Source organism: Muntiacus reevesi, chromosome 13, assembly GCF_963930625.1.
Source record: "Muntiacus reevesi chromosome 13, mMunRee1.1, whole genome shotgun sequence".
Taxonomy (NCBI): domain Eukaryota; kingdom Metazoa; phylum Chordata; class Mammalia; order Artiodactyla; family Cervidae; genus Muntiacus; species Muntiacus reevesi.
This window is the reverse complement of record NC_089261.1, coordinates 63,309,961-63,330,452: the sequence shown is the minus strand read 5'-3', so window position 1 is coordinate 63,330,452 and position 20,492 is coordinate 63,309,961. Positions and strand designations below refer to the sequence as shown.

Sequence of the window (20,492 nt, the reverse complement as noted above, 5' to 3'; positions counted from 1 at the left end):
TAATGTTGTGGTTTTTACTAATTTATGAATTGTCTTACAGAGATACTAAAAGTAATTGCAACCCTACTTCGAAATTCTGTCCAGTGCCCAGAGAGCATGGAAGTTCGCAGAGCATTTCTTTCTGACATGATTAAACTTTTTAATAACAGTAGAGAAAATAGAAGGTAAGCAGGATCAGTTACCTTTTATTTTCAGTGTTCAAGTCTAGCTTTGAATAAGCCTATATTTTCTAGGGCAATTTGCTTTAAATGCTATGTAATGAACTTTCTATATGCCTTATATTAAAGTAGTACAAGTAATATACCATACAGTTATTTGAACTTTCAATACCTCATTGTTTTTATTTGTTTTGTATACATAATAAAGCTGGTTGTTTTGTTCATGTTGTTTTAAACTTTTATGTTTTTAGAATTCTTTGAAGTTGATTTACTTTTTAAGTAATTCAGCATCCTCTTAATATTTTCAGGAGTTTGCTACAGTGTTCTGTGTGGCAAGAGTGGATGCTTTCTCTCTGCTATTTTAATCCTAAGAATTCAGATGAGCAAAAGATAACAGAGATGGTCTATGCCATATTCCGAATCTTACTTTACCATGCAATCAAATATGAATGGGGTGGCTGGCGTGTGTGGGTAGACACTTTATCAATCACACATTCAAAGGTAAGTTTTTTAAAATGGCAGTATATTTTAGCATTTTAAATGTTTGTAATTTTGATTCTCTAACAAAATTTTATATACTTAAAAAGAAGGGAAGAAGGCAGATTGCACTTTGGAAGCGTAGTGAACAACTGAAACAAGGGCTAATTAAGAAGAAAGATAAAATATTTCTAAGTTCCTCAGAATCAGAACAGTTTTTTTTTTTTTTTAAATGTCATTGTTATGTGTGCTTAAAAAAGTGAAACCTTGTAACACACATAGGAATTTGTATTTTCAAGTAGCCATTTTCAAGATAGGTTTTCTGAATTTTATAGTACTTTAAGCCTTTTTGAACACAAGGTGGCGTACAATATTCAAAGATGAGACGTGTTTTAGTAATATAAGGTGGTTACGTAAACAAAAAGCTCTGACTAATTTTGCTTTTGCTCATATTTTATAGTCTGTTAAAAAAATTTGTTTCAAAATCTACTAGTCTTTTTTTAAAATAAAAACACCTTAATCCAGTGTTACTTATTTATATGTAGCTTTTGTTTAAAAATATCAATGAAATGTCCTAGATATATAAAAAGTTAGAAGGAATAATGTACCTACCATGTTTATGAGAGTGGGTTCTCCATCCCAGTTGCTTTGTCTACCATTTTCAGCCCCTCTCTTCTCTCCCACTCACCTGAATTTGGTGCTTTCATTATTTCTGTGTCTTATGTGTATTTTTAATTACACACATGCATACCACACTGGAGAATTTTATTTTTCATATGTATACTTACTATAGATAATGGTGTTGTATGAAATGCATTTTTCGGTAAGTTTCTGTTTTTAATTATCACTCTTTGAGGTTCATGCATGTTGACCAAGGTGGTTGTGTCCTTTTTCTCAGTTTTACGTATTCCACTGTATAACTTCATCTGTTTATCATTTTGATGAGAATTTTTGATGTATTTTGTATACATGAGAAAGTTCCTTTCTAGAATTGGAATCGATAACTTGTAAGGTGCAGATGTGAAACATTACAAGATACACAATGCCTTTTCCAAAGTAGTGTATCAGTTTATATTCTTGCCAGTGATGTATAAATACTCATGTCTTCATATCACCTCATTACTTGTTATGGCTGGAGTTTAAAAAAATTCCAAATATGATGAATTTTAAATGCTGTGTTTCCCTAATTTTAATCTGCACCTTTTTTGTTTTATGGGAGTTCTTCATATATTCTTGGTCTTAATCCTTTGCTACCTATATTATTTATGAGTGTCTTCTGTCAAGTTGTTGCTTTTCTTGTTATGTTTGGAGTTTTATGTTTGGAGTTTTATGTCTTCTGAGGAAATTTTACATTTCAAATAACATTCAGTTAAATATTCAAATGAAAATTCAGTTAAATTTATTAGCTTTTATTATGCTTTATATATCTTATTTAGGAACTGTACATATATCCAGAAGAAATATAATTAGCAAATATTAATATTAATTATAAATTGACTAGAAGGATAAAGAACAGAAGTGATAAATTTAGTGTATCTTTATTTTTAATAAATAATTATTTATTTGTATCTGGCTGCATCAGGTCTTAGATGCTGCATGCAGGATCTTCATTCCGTCGTGTCAGATCTTCCCATGTGGGGCATGGACTCTCTAGTTGCAGTGTGTGGGCTTAGTTGCTCTGCGGCTTATGGGATCTTAGTTCCCTAATCAGGGATTGAACCTGCGCCCCTGCATTGCAAGGCAGATTCTTTACAACTGGACCACCAGGGAAGTCCCTGGTATATCTTTAAATGTTTTATTTCGCTGACTATCATAGTTATTGCTCTGGCATAGTTTGCCTATCTATTGGAATATGGGCTTCTCTCATAGCTCAGTCAGTAAAGAATCTGCCTGCAAAACAGGAGACCTGGGTTCAGTTCCTGGGTTGGGAAGATCCCCTGGAGAAGGAAATGGCCACCCACTCCAGTATTCCTGCCTGGAGAATCCCATGGACAGAGGAGCCTGGTGGGCTACAGTCCATGGGGTCTCAAAGAGTTGGCCACGACTTGGTGTCCAAACCACATTGGAATATGTTGTCATTTCTTAAATATATGTTCTTGAGTGTTTGGATAACTTCAGCTATTTGAAGTACTTAGACGTTATTATTAATTCTGCTTCCTCCCTCTTCAGTGAGAGAAAGATGTGTTGCTATTGTAAGGATTTACAATCTTAGATTATACCACGATCTTGAGAATAATCCAGTGCTAAATGAGGCAAAGATGTGATTTTAAAAAATGGCTTTCTTTTAGTCTCTGCATTTTTAAGCTAATCAGTTTAGTGAAAGGCAGTCTTCAAAGAATTGTGGCCTAAGGGCCAAATCTGGCCTGACCTGTTTCTGTCAATAAATTTTTATTGAAACACAGCCACTTGCATTTATTTATGTATTTTGTATGACTGCTTCCATGCTACAAGTATTGAGTATTTGTGACAGAGACTTTTTTGCCCCTATGCCTAAAATATTTACTATTTGGCACTTTACAGAAACACCTTGCCACCTCTTCTCTGAATTATTTTAGTTTGTTCTGGTACCCAGCTATTCTGATGTGCTGTCGTGAGCTGTTGCAGTCTGGTCTGATTTTCTCCTAGTACTATTTTTCACTTTACTACTTCATGAGAAAAATAGGGTTAAGTTTAGATCTCACATAATTCAAATTTATCTGGATTTCAAATATATCTGGGAGAGTTCTCGTTTAGGAAAGTGCGCTGTGAATTAGATTTTAATAATTTTATGCCTATTCCCTGTTAATTCAGCACTTTTGTATACACTTTAGTTTGTCATGTCCTTAGGAAGAATGGCTAAAGGAATATAATCTTTAGAGCAGTAATTCTTGAAGTACTACCTGAAGACCTCGGGACCCCAGGAGACCACTTCAGGGAGTGGAGGGGTGCACCTTTTCCAGCTACATGTCTAGTTAGAAGATAGATTTTTCTTCATGTACTGCAGTCTAAACAATATAATGCAACAGACTGAATACAAAAGCAGATATTAGAGTGTAGGTATCTTCTATTATGCCAGAGTTGAAAGAGGTTTGCAAAAATAATAGCAAATGAAATTTGTGAAATAATAGCACTCTTCTCATTTTTATTATTGCTTTGAAAAATGCCATTTATATTAATAGATCCTGGGTTTATTGCCAGTTTCAAAAGAAATTAATATTTGTAAAATTTCTTAGCTTTAATTTCTAATATGGTAACTAGTAATAGGGGCTTCCTTCATGGCTCAGCTGGTAAAGAATCCGCCTGCAATGCGGGAGATCTGGGTTTGATCCCTGGGTTGGAAAGTTCCCCTGGAGAAGGGAAAGGCTACTCACTCCAGCTTTCTGGCCTGGAGAGTTCCATGGACTGTTTAGTCCATGGGGTCACAAAGAGTTGGACACAACTGAAGACATGCCCCATATAAATAAGTACTTTGGATCCTGAGACCAAAATGCTTGAGAAGTGTCAGAATCATTACTGTTTAGGGCCAGTAGCCTAGTCTCTTAATTATTTTCTATCCACAAAACAAAAGGGGTGGAGTAGAAGATATCTCACCTTAGCTTTTGAGTGTTTATAATTAAATATATCCAGTCACCAGTCTATTTGTGTAAGTAATGAAGATAGCATGGATTTTGGAGATAGGCTGGTCCTGGGTTTGAATTCTGATTTATAGTAATTTATAGTTTCTAAACTCAGGGAAGTTTCTAAACTTTTCTTAACCATCAGTGTTAATCTAGAAATGGTAAAAGTGGTAATTAATGTGTTTATCTGACTGTAGGAGTTAATGAGTGAAGTCACAGCAAATGAATTTAAATGACCGTTTTCCTTTGTTACAGCCCTGTCATTCTTCCTGCTAATCGTTTGTTCTGACTCTTAGTGCTAGCTTATTAGTAAGGCCCTAATACTTCATATTTGATATAAATACACATTTTTAAAAATTTTCTTTTCAAATGAGTTAGTTACATCCAAAATCATTTGTGAGGCATATATGCTAAGTGAAGGAAGAATTGTGACTACCTGACTTAAAAACATGCTTCATGGTTCAACCTTTCCAACCCCCACCCATCCTCATTTCCTTCTTGAAAAGTTAAAAAATATGTGTTCGTAAATAATATAACCTCTTATATTGCCTATTTTTATATTTTATGAAAGTGACATTGTACTCTGTGAACTCTTCTGTTATTTTTCTCATCAAGCCTTTTCTTTCTAAGAATCTTTTTTATTCTTAATAAATAAATAAATTCTAAAAAAGAATTAATCAAAGTCGTTAGTGTGGGAGAGAGTTGATTGAAGCCAGGGATGGGCAATCCTTGGCCAAGTCTTGCATGCTTCTGTAAATAAAGTTTGATTGGAACATACAGAAAAATCTTTTTATTCTTACGTATAGCTTTCTTTCGTTTATTTTCACTGCTGTGAATAGTCGGGTGCTCAAAGGCAAAGGCTTTAATAGAGGTGTCATTTTCAAACTTCATGTAACTGTTGTTCCCAGTAAGAAATTTATTGTGATGAGTTATGTGTGTGTACATTTGTGGGCACACATGTCCTCCTCTCCCCCCACACACCTGAAATAGAGCTTGATTCTATGAGATAGTGTTCACTCTTACTAAGTGTTGGTATGGAGTTATTTTTGATGATGGGAATTCCTTAGTTGTCCTGGAGTTACTGCTGGTCATGAAATCCCTGTTCAATCCCTGGTCAGAGAACTAAGATTCTGAAAGCTGTGCGGTGGAACCCCTCCCCCACCCCGGCAAAAATGCTGATGATGCCTCAATAAAGTGATTCCATGATCCACCAAATGAAATATCTTTAATTTGAAAAAAGCTCTGCTCTAGGACATATTAGTAGGAATAGAGTTGCTCTATCTTCTAACTTTTGATGCTGTCATAAGTAATGTTCTGTCCTCTAACTTTTGATGCTGTTAGATTTCTTATTTTTGCAGGGTTTTGTCTTTTGCCTGCTTTGAAATTTTTCTCTTTCTTAATGACTTGTAGTAATTTATACATGTCTGGGTTACTTCTCCTATGGGTAGTTCTAATGGTCAGTGGCCTGAGGTGTTTGTTATTTTCCTCTAGGTTTATTGTTCTCAAAATAACTTGTTTAAAAATAATGTTATTCCCTTCCATCAGCACAGTCCTAATCTTCTTAGAAAAAAAAATGATTTCTACCTACTTTTTCACTATTTCCCTTGAAAAAAGCATTTCCTGCCTCATCTTACACTGTTCACTTGAGAAAAATATCTACTCTGACTGAACTGGTTCTACTCAGTTTAAAATATATCAAGCTTTCTTAGGTCTCCATTTCTGTTTACTCGTGGCATGAACTTTGTGCTCCTTTGTACTTAACCAAATCATTTATATGTTTAAGGATTTAAAGCTAGCTAAAAAAAATAGAGATACCAAGGAAACATTTCATGCAAAGATGGGCACAGTAAAGGACAGAAATGGTATGGACCTAACAGAAGCAGAAGATATTAGGAAGAACTGACAAGAACACACAGATGAACTGTACAAAAAAGATCTTCATGAGCCAGATAACCACGGTGGTGTGATCAATAACCTAGAGCCAGACATCCTGGAGTGCAAAGTCAAGTGAGCCTTAGCATCACTATGACTAAAGCTAGTGGAGGTAATGGAATTCCAGCTGAGCTCTTTCAAATCCTAAAAGATGATGTTGTAAAAGTGCTGCACTCAGTATGCCAGCAAATTGGGAAAACTCCCCAGTGGCCACAGAACTGGAAAAGGTCAGTTTTCATTCCAAGCCCAAAGAAAGGCAGTGCCAAGGAATGCTCAAACTACTGCACTATGGCACTCCTCTCACACGCTAGCAAAGTAATATTCAAAATTCTCCAAGCTAGACTTCAGCAGTACATGAATTGAGAACTTCCAGATGTTCAAGCTGGGTTTAGAAAAGAGGAACCAGAGATCAAATTGCCAACATCTGTTTGATCATCAGAAACGCAAGAGAGTTCCAGAAAAACATCTGCTTCATTGCTACACTAAAGCCTTTGACTGTGTGGATCACAACAAACTGTGGAAAATTCTTCAAGACATGGGAATACCAGACCACCTTACCTGCCTACTGAGAAACCAGTATGCAGGGCAAGAAGCAACAGTTAGAACCAGAGTTGGAACAACAGAATCGTTCCAAATTGGGAAAGGAGTACATCACAACTGTGTATTGTCACCCTGCTTGTTTAATTTAATATGCAGAGTACATAGTGCAAAATACCGGGCTGGATGAAGCACATGCTGGAATCAAGATTTCAGGGAAAAGTATCAATAACCTCAGATATGCAGATGACACCACCCTAATGGCAGAATGCGAAGAGGAACTAAAGAGCCTTTTGATGGAAGTGAAAGAGAAGAGCGAAAAAACTGGGTTAAAATTCAACATTCAATAAACGAAGATCATGGCATCAGGTCCCATCATTTCAATGCAAATTGATGGGGTAACAATGGAAACAGTGACAGACTTTATTTTCTTGGGTTCCAAAAATCACTGCAGATGGTGACTGCAGCCATGAAATTAAAAGACGCTTGCTTATTGGGAGAAAAGATATGACGAATCTAGACAGCATATTAAAAAGCAGAGACATTACTTTGTCAACAAAGTTACATCTAGTCAAGGCTATGGTTTTTCCTGTAGTCATGTATGGATGTGAGAGTTGGACCATTAAGAAAGCTGAGCATGAAAGAATTGATGCTTTTGAACTGTGGCGTTGAAGACTCTTGAGAGTCCCTTGGACTGCAATGGGGTCAAACCAGTCAATCCTAAAGGGAAGCAGTCCTGTATATTCATTGCTATTATTGATGCTGAAGCTCCAATAGTTTGGCCATCTGATGGGAAGGGCTGGCTTATTAAAAAGGACCCTGATGCTGGAAAAGATTGAAGGCAGTAGAAGGGGACAACAGAGGATGAGATGGTTGGATGGCATCACTGACTCAATGGACATGAGTTTGAGCAAGCTCCTGGAATTGGTGATGGACAGGGAAGTCTGGGGTACTGCCGTCCATGGGGTTGCAAAGAGTCGGTCATGACTGAGCAACTGAACTGAATTGAACTGAAATCACTATTATGACGATTTTTTGTACTCCTCAGCCATGCTGCTGTGTGTGAATTCACAGCACTTAATTTTCTCTTTGTGTATGAGCCTCTCTTTCCCTTCGTCCTCCCACTGCTTCCCCTCCCTCTCGTTCTTCTTCTCCTCTCCACTCTACTCCCTGCTCCTATTTCTTCCCTCCTTTCTCACTCCCTCTCACCCCCGCCTCCCCTCTTTCCCCGGTCTCCATCTCATCACCCTGCACACCCTGCGTTGGTGTGGACGGCAGGCTCCTGGTGTGGTCTGTGTTGCCCTCCATCACGGCTCAGCTTGCTGGCGTCCTCCTTGCTTGTGTCTTTTTTCCTTTTCGCCAGCGTCTCCTTTTTTCCTACCCCTCTCCTTCCCTGTTCTTCCCTCCAGTGCTCCTCCGCACGCTCTGTCCCCCGCGCCGCCTGCCTCCCCCAGCCTCCTCCGCGTTGTCCCTGTCACGTTTGTTTTGTCTCTAGGTCAGCCTCCATGGGCCCTCTCACTCATTTCCAGTCGCTGTGTCTGGGTCTTACTCCAGTTGGCACCTTCTTTCCTTCTCCTTTCTTTCTTTATTTTTCTTCCTTTGATCTTCCCACTCCTCCCCTTTGTCTTCTCCGCACCTTCAGGTTTACTGTGAAAGACAGAAAGATGAATCCAGAGCAGGTCTTATCCTGACAGAAGTTACTTCCCACTGTGGAGGTCATCCATGCGCTGAAAACCAAGGCCGGAAGGGGCCAGTGTCACAGAGAAGGTATTCAGAGTGACACGAGGGGGCCTTTGAGGGTCTGGAGTTCAGACGTCACTGGACCACAGCCTTGTGCTGTGCTTAGCCCCTCAGTCATGTCCAGCTCTTACGACCCCGTGTACTCTAGGCTGCCGCCTCCTTCGTCCATTTAATTCTACAGGCAGGGATCCCGGAGTGGGCTGCCATTTCCTTCTCCGGGGATCTTCCCGACCACGGATCAGACCTCAATCTTCTGCATTGCAGGCAGATTCTTTACCATCTGAGCCAGCAGGGAATCTTGACTACAGCCTTGAAGGGTAATAAATAGGGTTTGGGTGTGTAGAGATTGGGGTGATGAGAACCACTTGTGGAGGAATTGGCGTAAGCAGAGATACAGAGGTGATTTCCCTGAGGGAAAAGCATGGGAATTGTTTGCTCTGCGTGCGAGTGTGTAACGTGCATGAGGAAGATCAGTAATGAGTCACATAGAAAGTGTAGACTGGCATTTCATCATGTATGATCCTGGAATAGCCCTCATGTTATATTGCTGGTTAAAAGTGACTGTTAATGCAAAGCCCTCATCAGCGGGGATGAAAGGCTTTATATTCTTCCTATCTTCCCTAACTGAGCTTAGTGCTGAGAGCTTGGCAGCTGTGTGTTGGATATTTGTTTAGGAAGGAGGAGGAACTGCACCATCACTGTTTGTGTTAGCTGCTCAATCGAGTCCCACTCTTTGCGACCCCATGGACCGTAGCCCGCCAGGCTCCTCTGTCCATGGGATTCTCCAGGCAAGAATACTGGAGTGGGTTGCCTTTCCTTCTCCAGGGGGTCATCCCGACCCAGGGATTGAACCTAGGTCTCCTGCATTGCAGGCAGATTCTGTACCAGCTGAGCCACCAGGGAAGCTGAGCCATTGATTGTATCATCATGTGGCATCATGCCACCCTGTACGTACCTCAGCACCTCAGTTTCTTACCAATGATCCGGGAAATGGCCACAGCCACTGACTTTAAAGAAGTACCTACGGACACACAGTGTGTTTTAGGGGTTGTCTCGTTAGACTAACTTGGGAGGTGCATCTTACTATACTTTCCGGGGCCCCACCTCAGAATCTTAATCTGAATCTTGTGGGATGTTTCTAGAAATCCATGTTTTAAAATAAGGCCTTCTTATGTACTTTAAATTTCTAGGGCCCCTCAAACTTTACAAGGAATTAGTTTTACTTATTTTAATATTCTTTCCTTCTCTCTTTTAAAGTAAGATGCTAATATAACATACTCTTTAGAAAGTATCATGAAGACAGATGAATCCTATGTAAATTAAATATAGACCCCAATTAAGACCCCTTAGTACATTCTTTTTATCATAAAGGAAAGCATATTTTTTATTTCTGGGAGCATATATTAAGGCATAGAAAATGTTAGAAGAATATAAGCTACTTTTCTAGACTCAAATTTATACACAAACCCGAAGCCAACTTTGTTTTCTGTGTGTATTACATATGTATACTTAACTAGTTCCTAGTTTTCTTTACTCCAGTGATTTACGGCTTTAAATAGATCTTAAAACCTTTGCAAAGAAAATAGTGATCTCATAGAAAGGTCTTTTTTGCCTGCTTTGAGTCAAGAACCAGTTTTGGCCTTAAGTTTCTGAATTACAGTTATAAAATGGAATAAATCCTGATTATTTCAGAGTAGTTTTATCTGAGTGAAACGGCATCTGTCCCTTTTTGCTGTGGAAGTGTACTTCAGAAGATAAGTGCTAAAGCTTTACTTTTTGAGGGGGAAAAGAAAAATTTAACGTTACGGTTGCTTGTGGTTTTCACCTTTAATGTTTCATAAATTTCTTTCAGTTTTATTTCTTTGTATGAATTTTTTTTAATTTATGAAAAAGCTTTTCTCTCTAGTAAGTTTGATATAAAGTGATTTATTTGAATGTAGCTATGTTAATGTGTTTGGAATCGTAAATCTTGATATCTATTTTTGAAGTAAAATGGAAAGCTTATACTCTAAAGCTCTTCAAATCAATATTTAATAAAGTTTAGGACAGAGCTGAAGTGATTCAGTAAGTAGGTGAACAATTTGTAGCATGCTGATAAAAATTCTGCTGAAAGTATTGGAATCAAAAATTTTTCTTTGAAGATATTAGTTGTGAAGGTTTATAAATATTTTTGTGCATATAATACTGAAGTGATGCATATTTTTTCCTTTTTACACCCATTTAAAATCTCTATTATCACAAATTTATAACTTGGTTCTTCATAAAGAACTGGTGTGTAAAAAACTAATGTTACAGACTTGTATAGCTTTTGCAGTTACATCAGGATACATGTAGCTGCTATAAAAAGCCAAAGAAACTCAATTGCAATTTTATTGTCCAGTTTGATAGATATCCTGCCACCTCTGTAGCAGGGAAGCTGTTTGTCACTGTGTCCCTCCCCTCCAACAGCTGAACTGCGTCTTATAAGCAGTAATAGGCACTCCTGGTGTCTTTGGAGTATGTTGGTTACCTTGGTCTCAGGTTTCAAGTGTGTACCTGTGACTTTGTAATTGTATTATTTCCTTGTGTTTTCTAGGTTTTTATTATTTATCTCCCTTTTTTTTAATGCTTCAAATTGAACATTATCTTGAGTAATTAAATATTGTTTGCACTTGGTATGCCAACATGCTTCTACTCTTTAGTTGAAATCTAGGTTAAGGCCTCATATATTCTGAATTATGATGAAATGGCTTAAACCTAAATGTCAATTGTTTTATATAAGAGTATATAACAGTTTAGGTTGGGTAAAAAGCAGGTGGAAATCAGTTTTGTTAAAATTCTCTAAGTCGTTTCTTAAAAGTATTTTTAAAAGTTACAAGATATGAACTGGCATGTATAAATATACATATGTTTGTATGTGTGAGCTTATGGTGGCTATATAATAAAATTAAGAATTACAAGGCGTTCCCAGGTTGTTCAGTGGTTAGGGCTTTATGCTTCCACTGCAGGGGACACAGGTTTGTTCTCTGGTCGGGAAATGAAGATCTCACGTGCCGCATGGCTTGCCAAAAAAACAAAAACAATTGCGTATCCTTTTATGATTTCAAGAGTTACAAAATTTTCATGTATCATGACTGCATTTTATATTTAATTACTAAAGTATTTATTGGCTTTAAGTTTTTTTAAACAGTATTTAGGTTTTTTTTTTTCAATGTTAAATTAATATGTGCTCATTGTTGGGAATGTGCAACCTAGTACAAAATATAAATACAAAATCCTGAAATTACCTGTTATCCCATCACCTGCATGTGGCTTAAGTGCAAGACTTTCTAGTCTTCTGTTCTTTACATAAATACACACACACATATAATTATTCTCTTGTAAAAATATCATATTTATATTTTATAGCATTATTTCAATTAGTGATGTGCTTCTTACATGGATTTTAGTGCCTGCATATTATCAGGTGTATGTATATTGCGTCGTATTATGGAGAAGTAAAGTTAAGAGTGAAAGCTGTAGCTCTAATATAACATCTGAATACTATCAGACCACTTGAAATGCTAGGAAGGAGTGATTGAGTAAATGATTCAGGTTTACTTGTCATATTCTGGCCTTCTCCAGATATTATTTGGACAGACTGGTGGAGGTGATTTTTAGAAATCTGTTGAGTTGTATTACAATGTATTGTACCATGGTTTAATTTTCCTTTGTCTTTCAGGAGTGATGGGTCTGTTCCTATATATATATATGTCTTATTTTGTAGGATGAATTCCTAAAATACCAGAGGGAGTTTGCATGTTTTAAAAAAATATTGCTAAGTTGTTATGTAAAAAATTGTATATCGATTTGTATTCTAACTTTACATGGGAGTGCCTGTCTAGACTGTTCTTAAGAAAATAAAATTGTTCAAGATGACTTTTTAAAATTTGACGTAATTTACTTTTAATTGGAGGATAATTGCTTTATGATACTGTGTTGGTTTCTGCCATATATTGACACAAATCAGCCGTCAGTAAGTTATTGTGATATTATTTTATGTCACTGTGCTTCCTGTCTTCATGCATCTAAAATGAGGGTTATACTACCTGTCTATTTAGGGTTGCTTTGAAGATTGTCTCAATATTTGCCAGATGCTTAAATCAGTAAATAAGAAGCATCCTGTGTATTTCAACTATTGTGCAAGTATTTTAAACCATATCTGGTATTGCCCACTACAATGAGCTTAACTTAGTACTTGTTACGTGTATATTTTCAGGCATGGTGTGGAATGGGGAACAGTTATTGATTAGATGAAAATTTTCATACTTTAAGGAAGTTGGAGGGAAGAAAATTTCTTTAAGTAAATTTCTTTTAAATTTATTAAAGAATGTTAGATGTTAAATTAATTAAGAATGTTTTCCATGTGTTAGTATGATATTTATAGAGATTAAGAGGATACTAATCATTTGGAAAGTTTCTCTTTAAATTGCATCCTCACTCGGTGTTAATAAGAATGTGTTGTTCAGAAGTCATTTTATGAAAGTGTAAGGCTTCTTTTTATGTTTACTAGTTTTGCTTACTTAAGATGGTGAACTTTAGACCAAAAGTTGCAACTTTTATGTAGCATCTGAATATTAGACCAATTCAAATTCTCGGAAGAAATAATTGAGTGAATTAATTTGCTTTTCATATTATGGGTTTCTGAAAAACTCTGTTCAGAAAAATTGGTGGAAATAATTTTTAAAAAATATATTAAATATACACACACATGCACACATACATATAGTTGAAAAGAACCAGAGTCAGTAATAGTTAAAGCAGTAAAATCAGATTTTATTCAGGAACTCTTGTAATAGGGAGAAAAATCCTGAGTATAAGAGCTTAGCTCAACTCTGAATACAAGGAGAAGTCTCGGTTTTATAGCTAGGAACAGAGTAGGAGCGGGGAAGGTCTTCAATGAATGGAAAATTAACAAGAGGAGCAAGCTGGGATGGCCAGATTCTAGTTAACCAGACTTTAACAGGACTCTTGCTGAAGGCAGGCCGGGCTAATTTGATATCATCCATGGAACAGTGGGAAATGAGGAACTGCTCAAATGTCTGGCAAGGACAGAGGGCCTAGTTGAGACAGAAGTTCAGAGGAACCTTAACAAAGTTTGGTTAAGGAGAGAGTCTTTGTCAATACAAACAAAAATACAGTTGTACTGCTTTTAAATTTGTTGTTTCTGCTTCCTTGGCAGTTTTTTATATAGGCATGTTCAATTTTTTGTTATTTATTCTTTTGGTTTTTTGTAGTGGGTTTATTTTAAGCTTTCTGTGAATGGAATAGTAAGATTTACAAGTCAATTCCATTTGAAAATCTTTAATTTGTCTGTGTAATCACATAGTTGCCTTTTAAAATAGTGAATAAATAAAGCTTACCCTTATGTGTATGATGAAATTTTCCTTCTCATGATTCACAAAGCCTTTGTAGTTCAATACCTCCTTACGGTTGATTCTGCTTACTTTTTTTATTTTTATTGCTTATCACTCCTAGAAATGCTTTAATCTTGTTGCTTTACCAAATAACTCAGTATCTTGGATTTTCTTTCACCATCTTTCTTATACATCATTTCTTACACAGATCTTCTTAAATTTCTTCTGCATGGTGTCTCCCCTTGCTCTTAATCTTGCTCTTTTCTTTCTTGCAAATGAGTAATCATTAATGAGGTCCAAACTTAAATCTCAGCACCTTCTTGGTACCTCCAGGTGTTTCTAGGCACAGTAATGTATTTTCTGTATCCTGCCAGTCATATCTTAATTTTACTTTGAATTACTTGAAGTCTTTAAAGCATTCTCAGAGGGCACACAGAAGCCATGAACAAATAGAAAAATGTGTTTCCTGGAATAGGAAGATTCAACATCATAAAGTTATAATAGCTTTTCTTTAGGTTTAAAGGAATTTCTTTAATTTGTTTTATATAAATAAATTTCTTTAGGTTATTTTATAAAGCTAATGAAATCCCAAGGAAATGCCAATTATTTTTCTTTTGGAGGGGCAAAAACAGAGTAAGGTAATTATTAAGGAACAGAAAGATGATATAAACAAGTAAAAATATCTAGGAAGATTCTGTAAAGAGCAACTAGAAGTAACCAAGTCTACCGAGTACTAAACTACATTACCAAATGTCAGTAATTTAAAAAATGCAGTATTGACACATGAGGAGATAGGCTGACCAGGGGATTAGAAGAGAAAGTCCAGAAATAAACAAAATTCCACGTAAGTCTTTTGTATATTGTAAAGACTACGTCTCAAATCACCAGGGAAAACTTAAACTATCCATGAATAGTGTTGGGACAATAGAGGATTGATTCATCTATGGAGGAAAAAAGTTGGAATATGAAGAAATTTAACACATGGATCAATTAAATGGACAGTGATGCAGATGGAGGGAGGAAACATAAAGGTACTAGAAGAAAAGACATAATTTTTCTGTGGCCTTTTGTGTAAGAATTTTTTCAATATGATTTAGAATCTAGAACCATTCAAGAAAAAAAGACTTTTTTTTTTTTTTTTTTTTAACTACATTAAATCTTGCAAAATCCTTGTGACCAAAGAACAAACAATACCATAGGCAAAGTCAAAAAGGCAGACGACAAACTGAGATAACTATTTAGGACCAGAGCAAAGATAGCATTCCTTTTATATAAACTTCTCCTAGAGATAGAGAGGGAACGACTGCCTAATAGGAAAGTGGGCAAAAGGCATGATCAAACAACCCATGGAAAACAGTAAAAAGTACTTTAGGTTTATGAAAAGATGTTCAACCTACTCCTTGTAAGGGACTGCAGATTACAGGAGAGTTCACCAAGGTATATTAAATGACAAAAGAAAGTGTGAAACAGTGTGTGTAGTGGATATTAGTGAGTAAAATAGGTGTGCAAGTGAGAATTTGTATTTGTTCTATATGCACAAAAATATTCTGGAAAGATACATGCGAAATTAATAACTGATTTTTGCCTGATTTTTGGGGAGTTGTGCAGGTGAGGACCAGTGGTGGGAGGGAGATTTCTAGGCTATCTACTCTTTTATATTTGAATCATGTGAATTGTAGAGGAGGAGAAATTCTTCTTGGATTCTCTTAAGATTCCTGACTGGACCTGAAAATTAACAGAGATTTTCAAGAGAAAAGCATATGAATTTATTTAATATATTTTACATCAAGTGGGTGTTTTCATGAAGAAGTGAAGACCCAAAGAAACAATTAAGTCTGAGCATTTTTATTTTAGATTTGACGAAGGGTGGGAAGTCATGGATAAACATGGGAGAACAAAGTGTATAATGACAGTACCCTGGGGGAAATCCGTCAGGGACTGTCCATTCAGATTCTTCTTGGTATCCCTCTTTTGAAGAGATGAGGATATGCTTTTTCCTTTGGGTTTTACCTACCTCTCACATAAGAAGCTTCAGGAAGAAGGGAGTGAGTGATTCGAGAGTCCTTATGACCTGCTTCAGGGGAGGATGAAGAGGGCAGAATCTTTCTTACACACACTGTTTCTCAAATTCCTTCATCTTAAAAGATAGTATGCCAGTGTGCCGTATTTTGGGATAGTGTGTTGTGAACTCCGTTAAAATATACTACCTACTTAAAGTTTTTGAGCGTATTACACGATGAGTGTATAGTGCTTATTACATACATGACTTGTTTTCCTCACGGGATTGTTGCTCTTTGTTATTGATCATATAATATTGTTTTGGTAACTAATTCTTTTAGGTGGTTTTCTTAGAATGAGCTAGGCTTTATACTTGATATCCCTCTAGTCAGGTTGTATTAGGGTAGCATTTAAGTGCTTAGGTTTGACCAGAATGTTTAGATTTTTAACCAGGGTACTTTGCATAAAATAGATCAGTAAATATGTATAAGCTGATAAATACTTGTAATTTGCTTTTAAGTATTATGTCTTATGCCATTGTTGTTGTAAGCTGTTGCATCAGAATCTTTATAAAAGATTTCCTGTTGTGTGGTTGTGATCATTTTGAGCTATGCTTGCTAATATCCCATATGGGAAGATTCAGCTATTTTTGAAGGAAAATATATCTCATTTATCAGCTGTGGAAAGGTTGGTAACTTAAGAACTAGAAGTTAGCATGTCATATACAGCTGTTATTCCAAAGGAAAATAACATCCAATAAAAACGATGAATTTGCTTACAAAAGGAAAGCTAATTCCTAAACATTGTTAACATTTAAAACAACCTAAATTTTATAGGTAAAATTTTTTAATACGTAGGTTAGTAATGTTAATCTCTTAATATATTGCATTTATCTTTTATCTCCTAATTAGTAAATTTGTCTAGTTGAAAGTAATGGCTAAAGAAACATTATAGTTATTAGCTCATGACTATCTTTAACTAGTAGCTTATAGTAGTGATTTCCAAACATGGCAAACAGCTATAGATTAGCTATCAAATGATTGTGAAGATTAATGACTAGTCTTTTAGTGAAGTAATTTAGAACAATATCTGGTAATTAATTAGGAATTATCAGTCACAAATACTTTTAGGAAAACAGTATCAAAAAAGATAACAACAGTGATAATTACTCAGTTGCCATTTAGGTTTTCAACTACTGGAGTAAATTAAAAGAGGTTTAAAAATCAACTTCAAAAATTTAAAATGCATTTCTAATATTCATATTTGCAAAAAAAAAAACAACGAATAAACAAGTTGGTTTGCTTAGGGAAGACAAAGCACTGTTTTAGAACAGATTTGACTACAAATCTATTTATCACAAAAGGAAATATATTCCTGTGGCACATTAAGTATACCTTTATGAAACTGTACTTTGCGTTGAATTGCAATGTGTATTATATAAACCATCCCTAACCCTAACCCTAACCTTAAAATTTAATGTTAAATGTTATTTCTTAACCTATCTTTTCAAATGGTGAGTTCAAAGTTTCTCTCCTCGGCATGAATATAGTTAGAATGTGAGAAAGAAATACATTACAGAGATATATGTATTATATTTCACCTTTAGAATGAATGGTCTCTTAGCAAATGATTGAAAGAGAGTCGTGGGAAGTTGTAACTTAAGTGAATACTCTTTAGAGCAACATGAAAAGTCTCTCTTTAAGAGAGAGTTTGTGATAGCAAAAATATGTATCTTCTATTGGCCATGAAGGGTACATGGAAATCCAAGAGGATCAAGTTGTTTATAAATTTACAAGGAACGTCACTGCATAGAGCATTGCAGTGGGCTACAGGTATTATGAAAGTTTTGTTTCTCTGTTACCACTATGTTAGTAATCATAATAAAAGCATTAACACTAAAAGTGAATGATTTTTTTCAGGACTCTTATTCGTACATTTTTTCTGTTAAGTTTTTATCCTCTTCTGCTGTATTTGCTGTGTGCTCAGTCACGTAGTCATGTCTGACTCTTTGCGACTCCATGGCCTGTAGCCTACGAGACTCCTCTGTCCATGGGATTCTCCAGGCAAGAGTACTGGAGCGGGTTGCCATTTCCTTCTCCAGGGGATCTTCCTGACCCGGGGATTGAGCACCCATCTCTTGTGCCTCCTGCATTGGCAGGCGGATTCTTTACTACTCTGCCACCTGGGAAGTCCATTTGTATCCTATTACCAAATTAAAAAAATATATATAGTAGTATTTAGATGTAATCACATAGATCAGATATTAAGTTTTTGCTATGTCCATTAAATTCCTGTTGTATACCATTTTAAAATGATGACTAACATTTGTTGTAAAAATATATTGAGCAAGTATAATCATAGCAATTTGAAATTTTTCTATACTGTTTTAACATACCGAATGAGTTTTACAGTGGAAATAATGTATAACTAACTTTTCTAATGTTCTAACTTTTCAGTCTCAAATCTGTTTTATTTATTCTTCAAAACAATGCTCTTTAGTATAGGAACGTACTTGTTTTGAAATGGATGACAGCTTTTTAAGGTTAAGTTTCTTTTGTAGCAGTTGAACTAGGGGATTAGTTGAACTAGGGGATAGCATTTCCTCCTCACATTAGGAGTGTAGCTATTGGTCTTAACGTAGGATGAAAATGTAGGATATCCTTACTGTACAGTGTCTCAGTTTGTTAGTTGAGTTAAGCTGGCAAGTTACACACTAACATTTAATGTATTTTGTGTTGAAACTCAACATAAAAATGCCATAAAAGGATTTTGCAAAAATACAGAAGTATACAGGATAGAGGGAAGAGGAGTGGGATAAATAACAGTCGAGTTTAGAGTCTATGGATCAGCTGGGCAAGTTGTATTAATTTAGGTTTGGGGTAAGTAAGTCATAAGCTTAGTATGGGAAAAGCCAAAAATCAACTTCATTTTCGTTTAAAAAAAAAAAAAAATCTCAGATTTCTCAGAACTGGCTCCCTCAACTGTTTGAAGCTAAAGATTAGCAGTTGTATGTGCTGCAAGCAAAAACCATAGAAAAGATTGAGTAGTTTTGATTTTGACATCTTGATACCTTCCCCTACTCTATGCTGTTGGTAAGCAACCCCACCCTATTCTGGGGGACTTTTAGGGAGGGTAACACAGAGGATCACCAGTCTTCCTTCATATTAGCAAAATGGGAAGGGTGATTAAGAGACTATGTGTTGGATGTGGAGGGTGATTGTATATATTCATATTTATTGGTACATTTTATAATAAAAATTTTAAAAATCCTCAATTTGAGTAAAGTCAAATCCATGATTATCCAAAACTAAACTCATTCTATAATGCTATAATGCTGTTGTGTTATACATTATTATGTATTAATATGTCAGGACAAACATCGTATCCTGGATATCAGAATAAAACTCAAAGTCTTTTACACAGTTTGTGATTCTCTGTAATCCTAAAGCAGTGGCTCCATCTCTTACCTTATCGTCTGCAGTTCTCTGTCTGGTGTTTTCTTACTGTTCCTGAAACATACCAAACCTACTTTGGCTCCAAGGCCTCTGCATTTGTTCTTCCTGAGCAAAGAGCCTGGAACTCTTTCGATATTCGTGTAACTTTCTTTCTCACTTTCTCTGTTCAAACAAACATCTCCAGTGACCTTCCTCAGTTAGCCTAGTAAAGCATACCCTCCCACCTAGATTTTCTTCTTCAGTTACTCTGCCCCTCCTCCTTTTTCTTAAAATTCTCTTATTATTACTTGACATTATCTTGTATGGTCGTATGTTTATTTTTCATCTCTTCCATTAGAACATAGGCACCATGAACATCGTATTGTTCACCACACAGTGTCTGGCATGCTGTAGATAATTTAGTAAATTTTTCTCAGATGAATAAATGAGGAATTCATCAATTAAAATTAAGAACTTAGTTCAAAGATAATATCAGCCTTCTGGGCATAGAAGAAATTAAGATTTTGTTAATGTTATTATGCCATTTTACTCTTTAGTGTTGAATATAGCACTTTTTCCTTGGAAGGAAAATTATGACCAACCTAGACAGCATATTAAAAAGCAGAGACATTACTTTGTCAACAAACGTCTGTGTTGTCAAGGCTATGGTTTTCCCAGTAGTCATGTATGGATGTGAAAGTTGGACTATAAAGAAAACTGAGCACTGAAGAATTGCTGCTTTTGAACTGTGGTGTTGGAGAAGACTCTTGAGAGTCCCTTGAACTGCAAGGGGATCCGATCAGTCCTGGGTGTTCATTGGCATGCATGGCAATCCGCTCCAGTATTCTTGCCTGGAGAATCCCATGGACAGAGGAACCTGGTGGTCTACAGTCCATGGTGGTCGCAAAGAGGTGGCTCTGACTGAGCGACTAACACTTTCACTATATCACTTTATGACAAGACTGTACTGTATATGTCATACATAAAGGCTAGTTAATAGCTATAGAAGAAACTGTGTACATTATGCATTATTTATAGTTTTGTTTGCACTATATGCGCCTGTGTACATGCTTGCATTCACAGGCCTTCCAAAAGGTCTGTGGATCTTTGGGCATGAAAAAATCATCTTTTCTTCTTTTTTATCTGTCATCATCTTACCATACTAGGATTCAATAAAGGTTTGTTGACTACAAGGTTCAATTTACTATGTTTATTATAATAATATAGGTTACATAAACACTTCTA

General features: G+C 36.0%; 1 protein-coding gene across 3 annotated transcripts in view; it reads left to right on the top strand.

Annotated features, from left to right (window-relative positions):
- The window catches only part of LRBA (LPS responsive beige-like anchor protein), a 719,345-nt gene that overhangs the window by 136,523 nt on the left and 562,330 nt on the right, over window positions 1-20,492 (top strand). For all 3 annotated transcript variants that reach the window (XM_065905003.1, XM_065905001.1, XM_065905002.1), the window contains exons 21-22: window positions 41-164; window positions 467-659. In XM_065905003.1, the coding sequence (XP_065761075.1) occupies window positions 41-164; window positions 467-659 (317 nt within the window). The remainder of the gene's footprint in view (window positions 1-40; window positions 165-466; window positions 660-20,492) is intronic.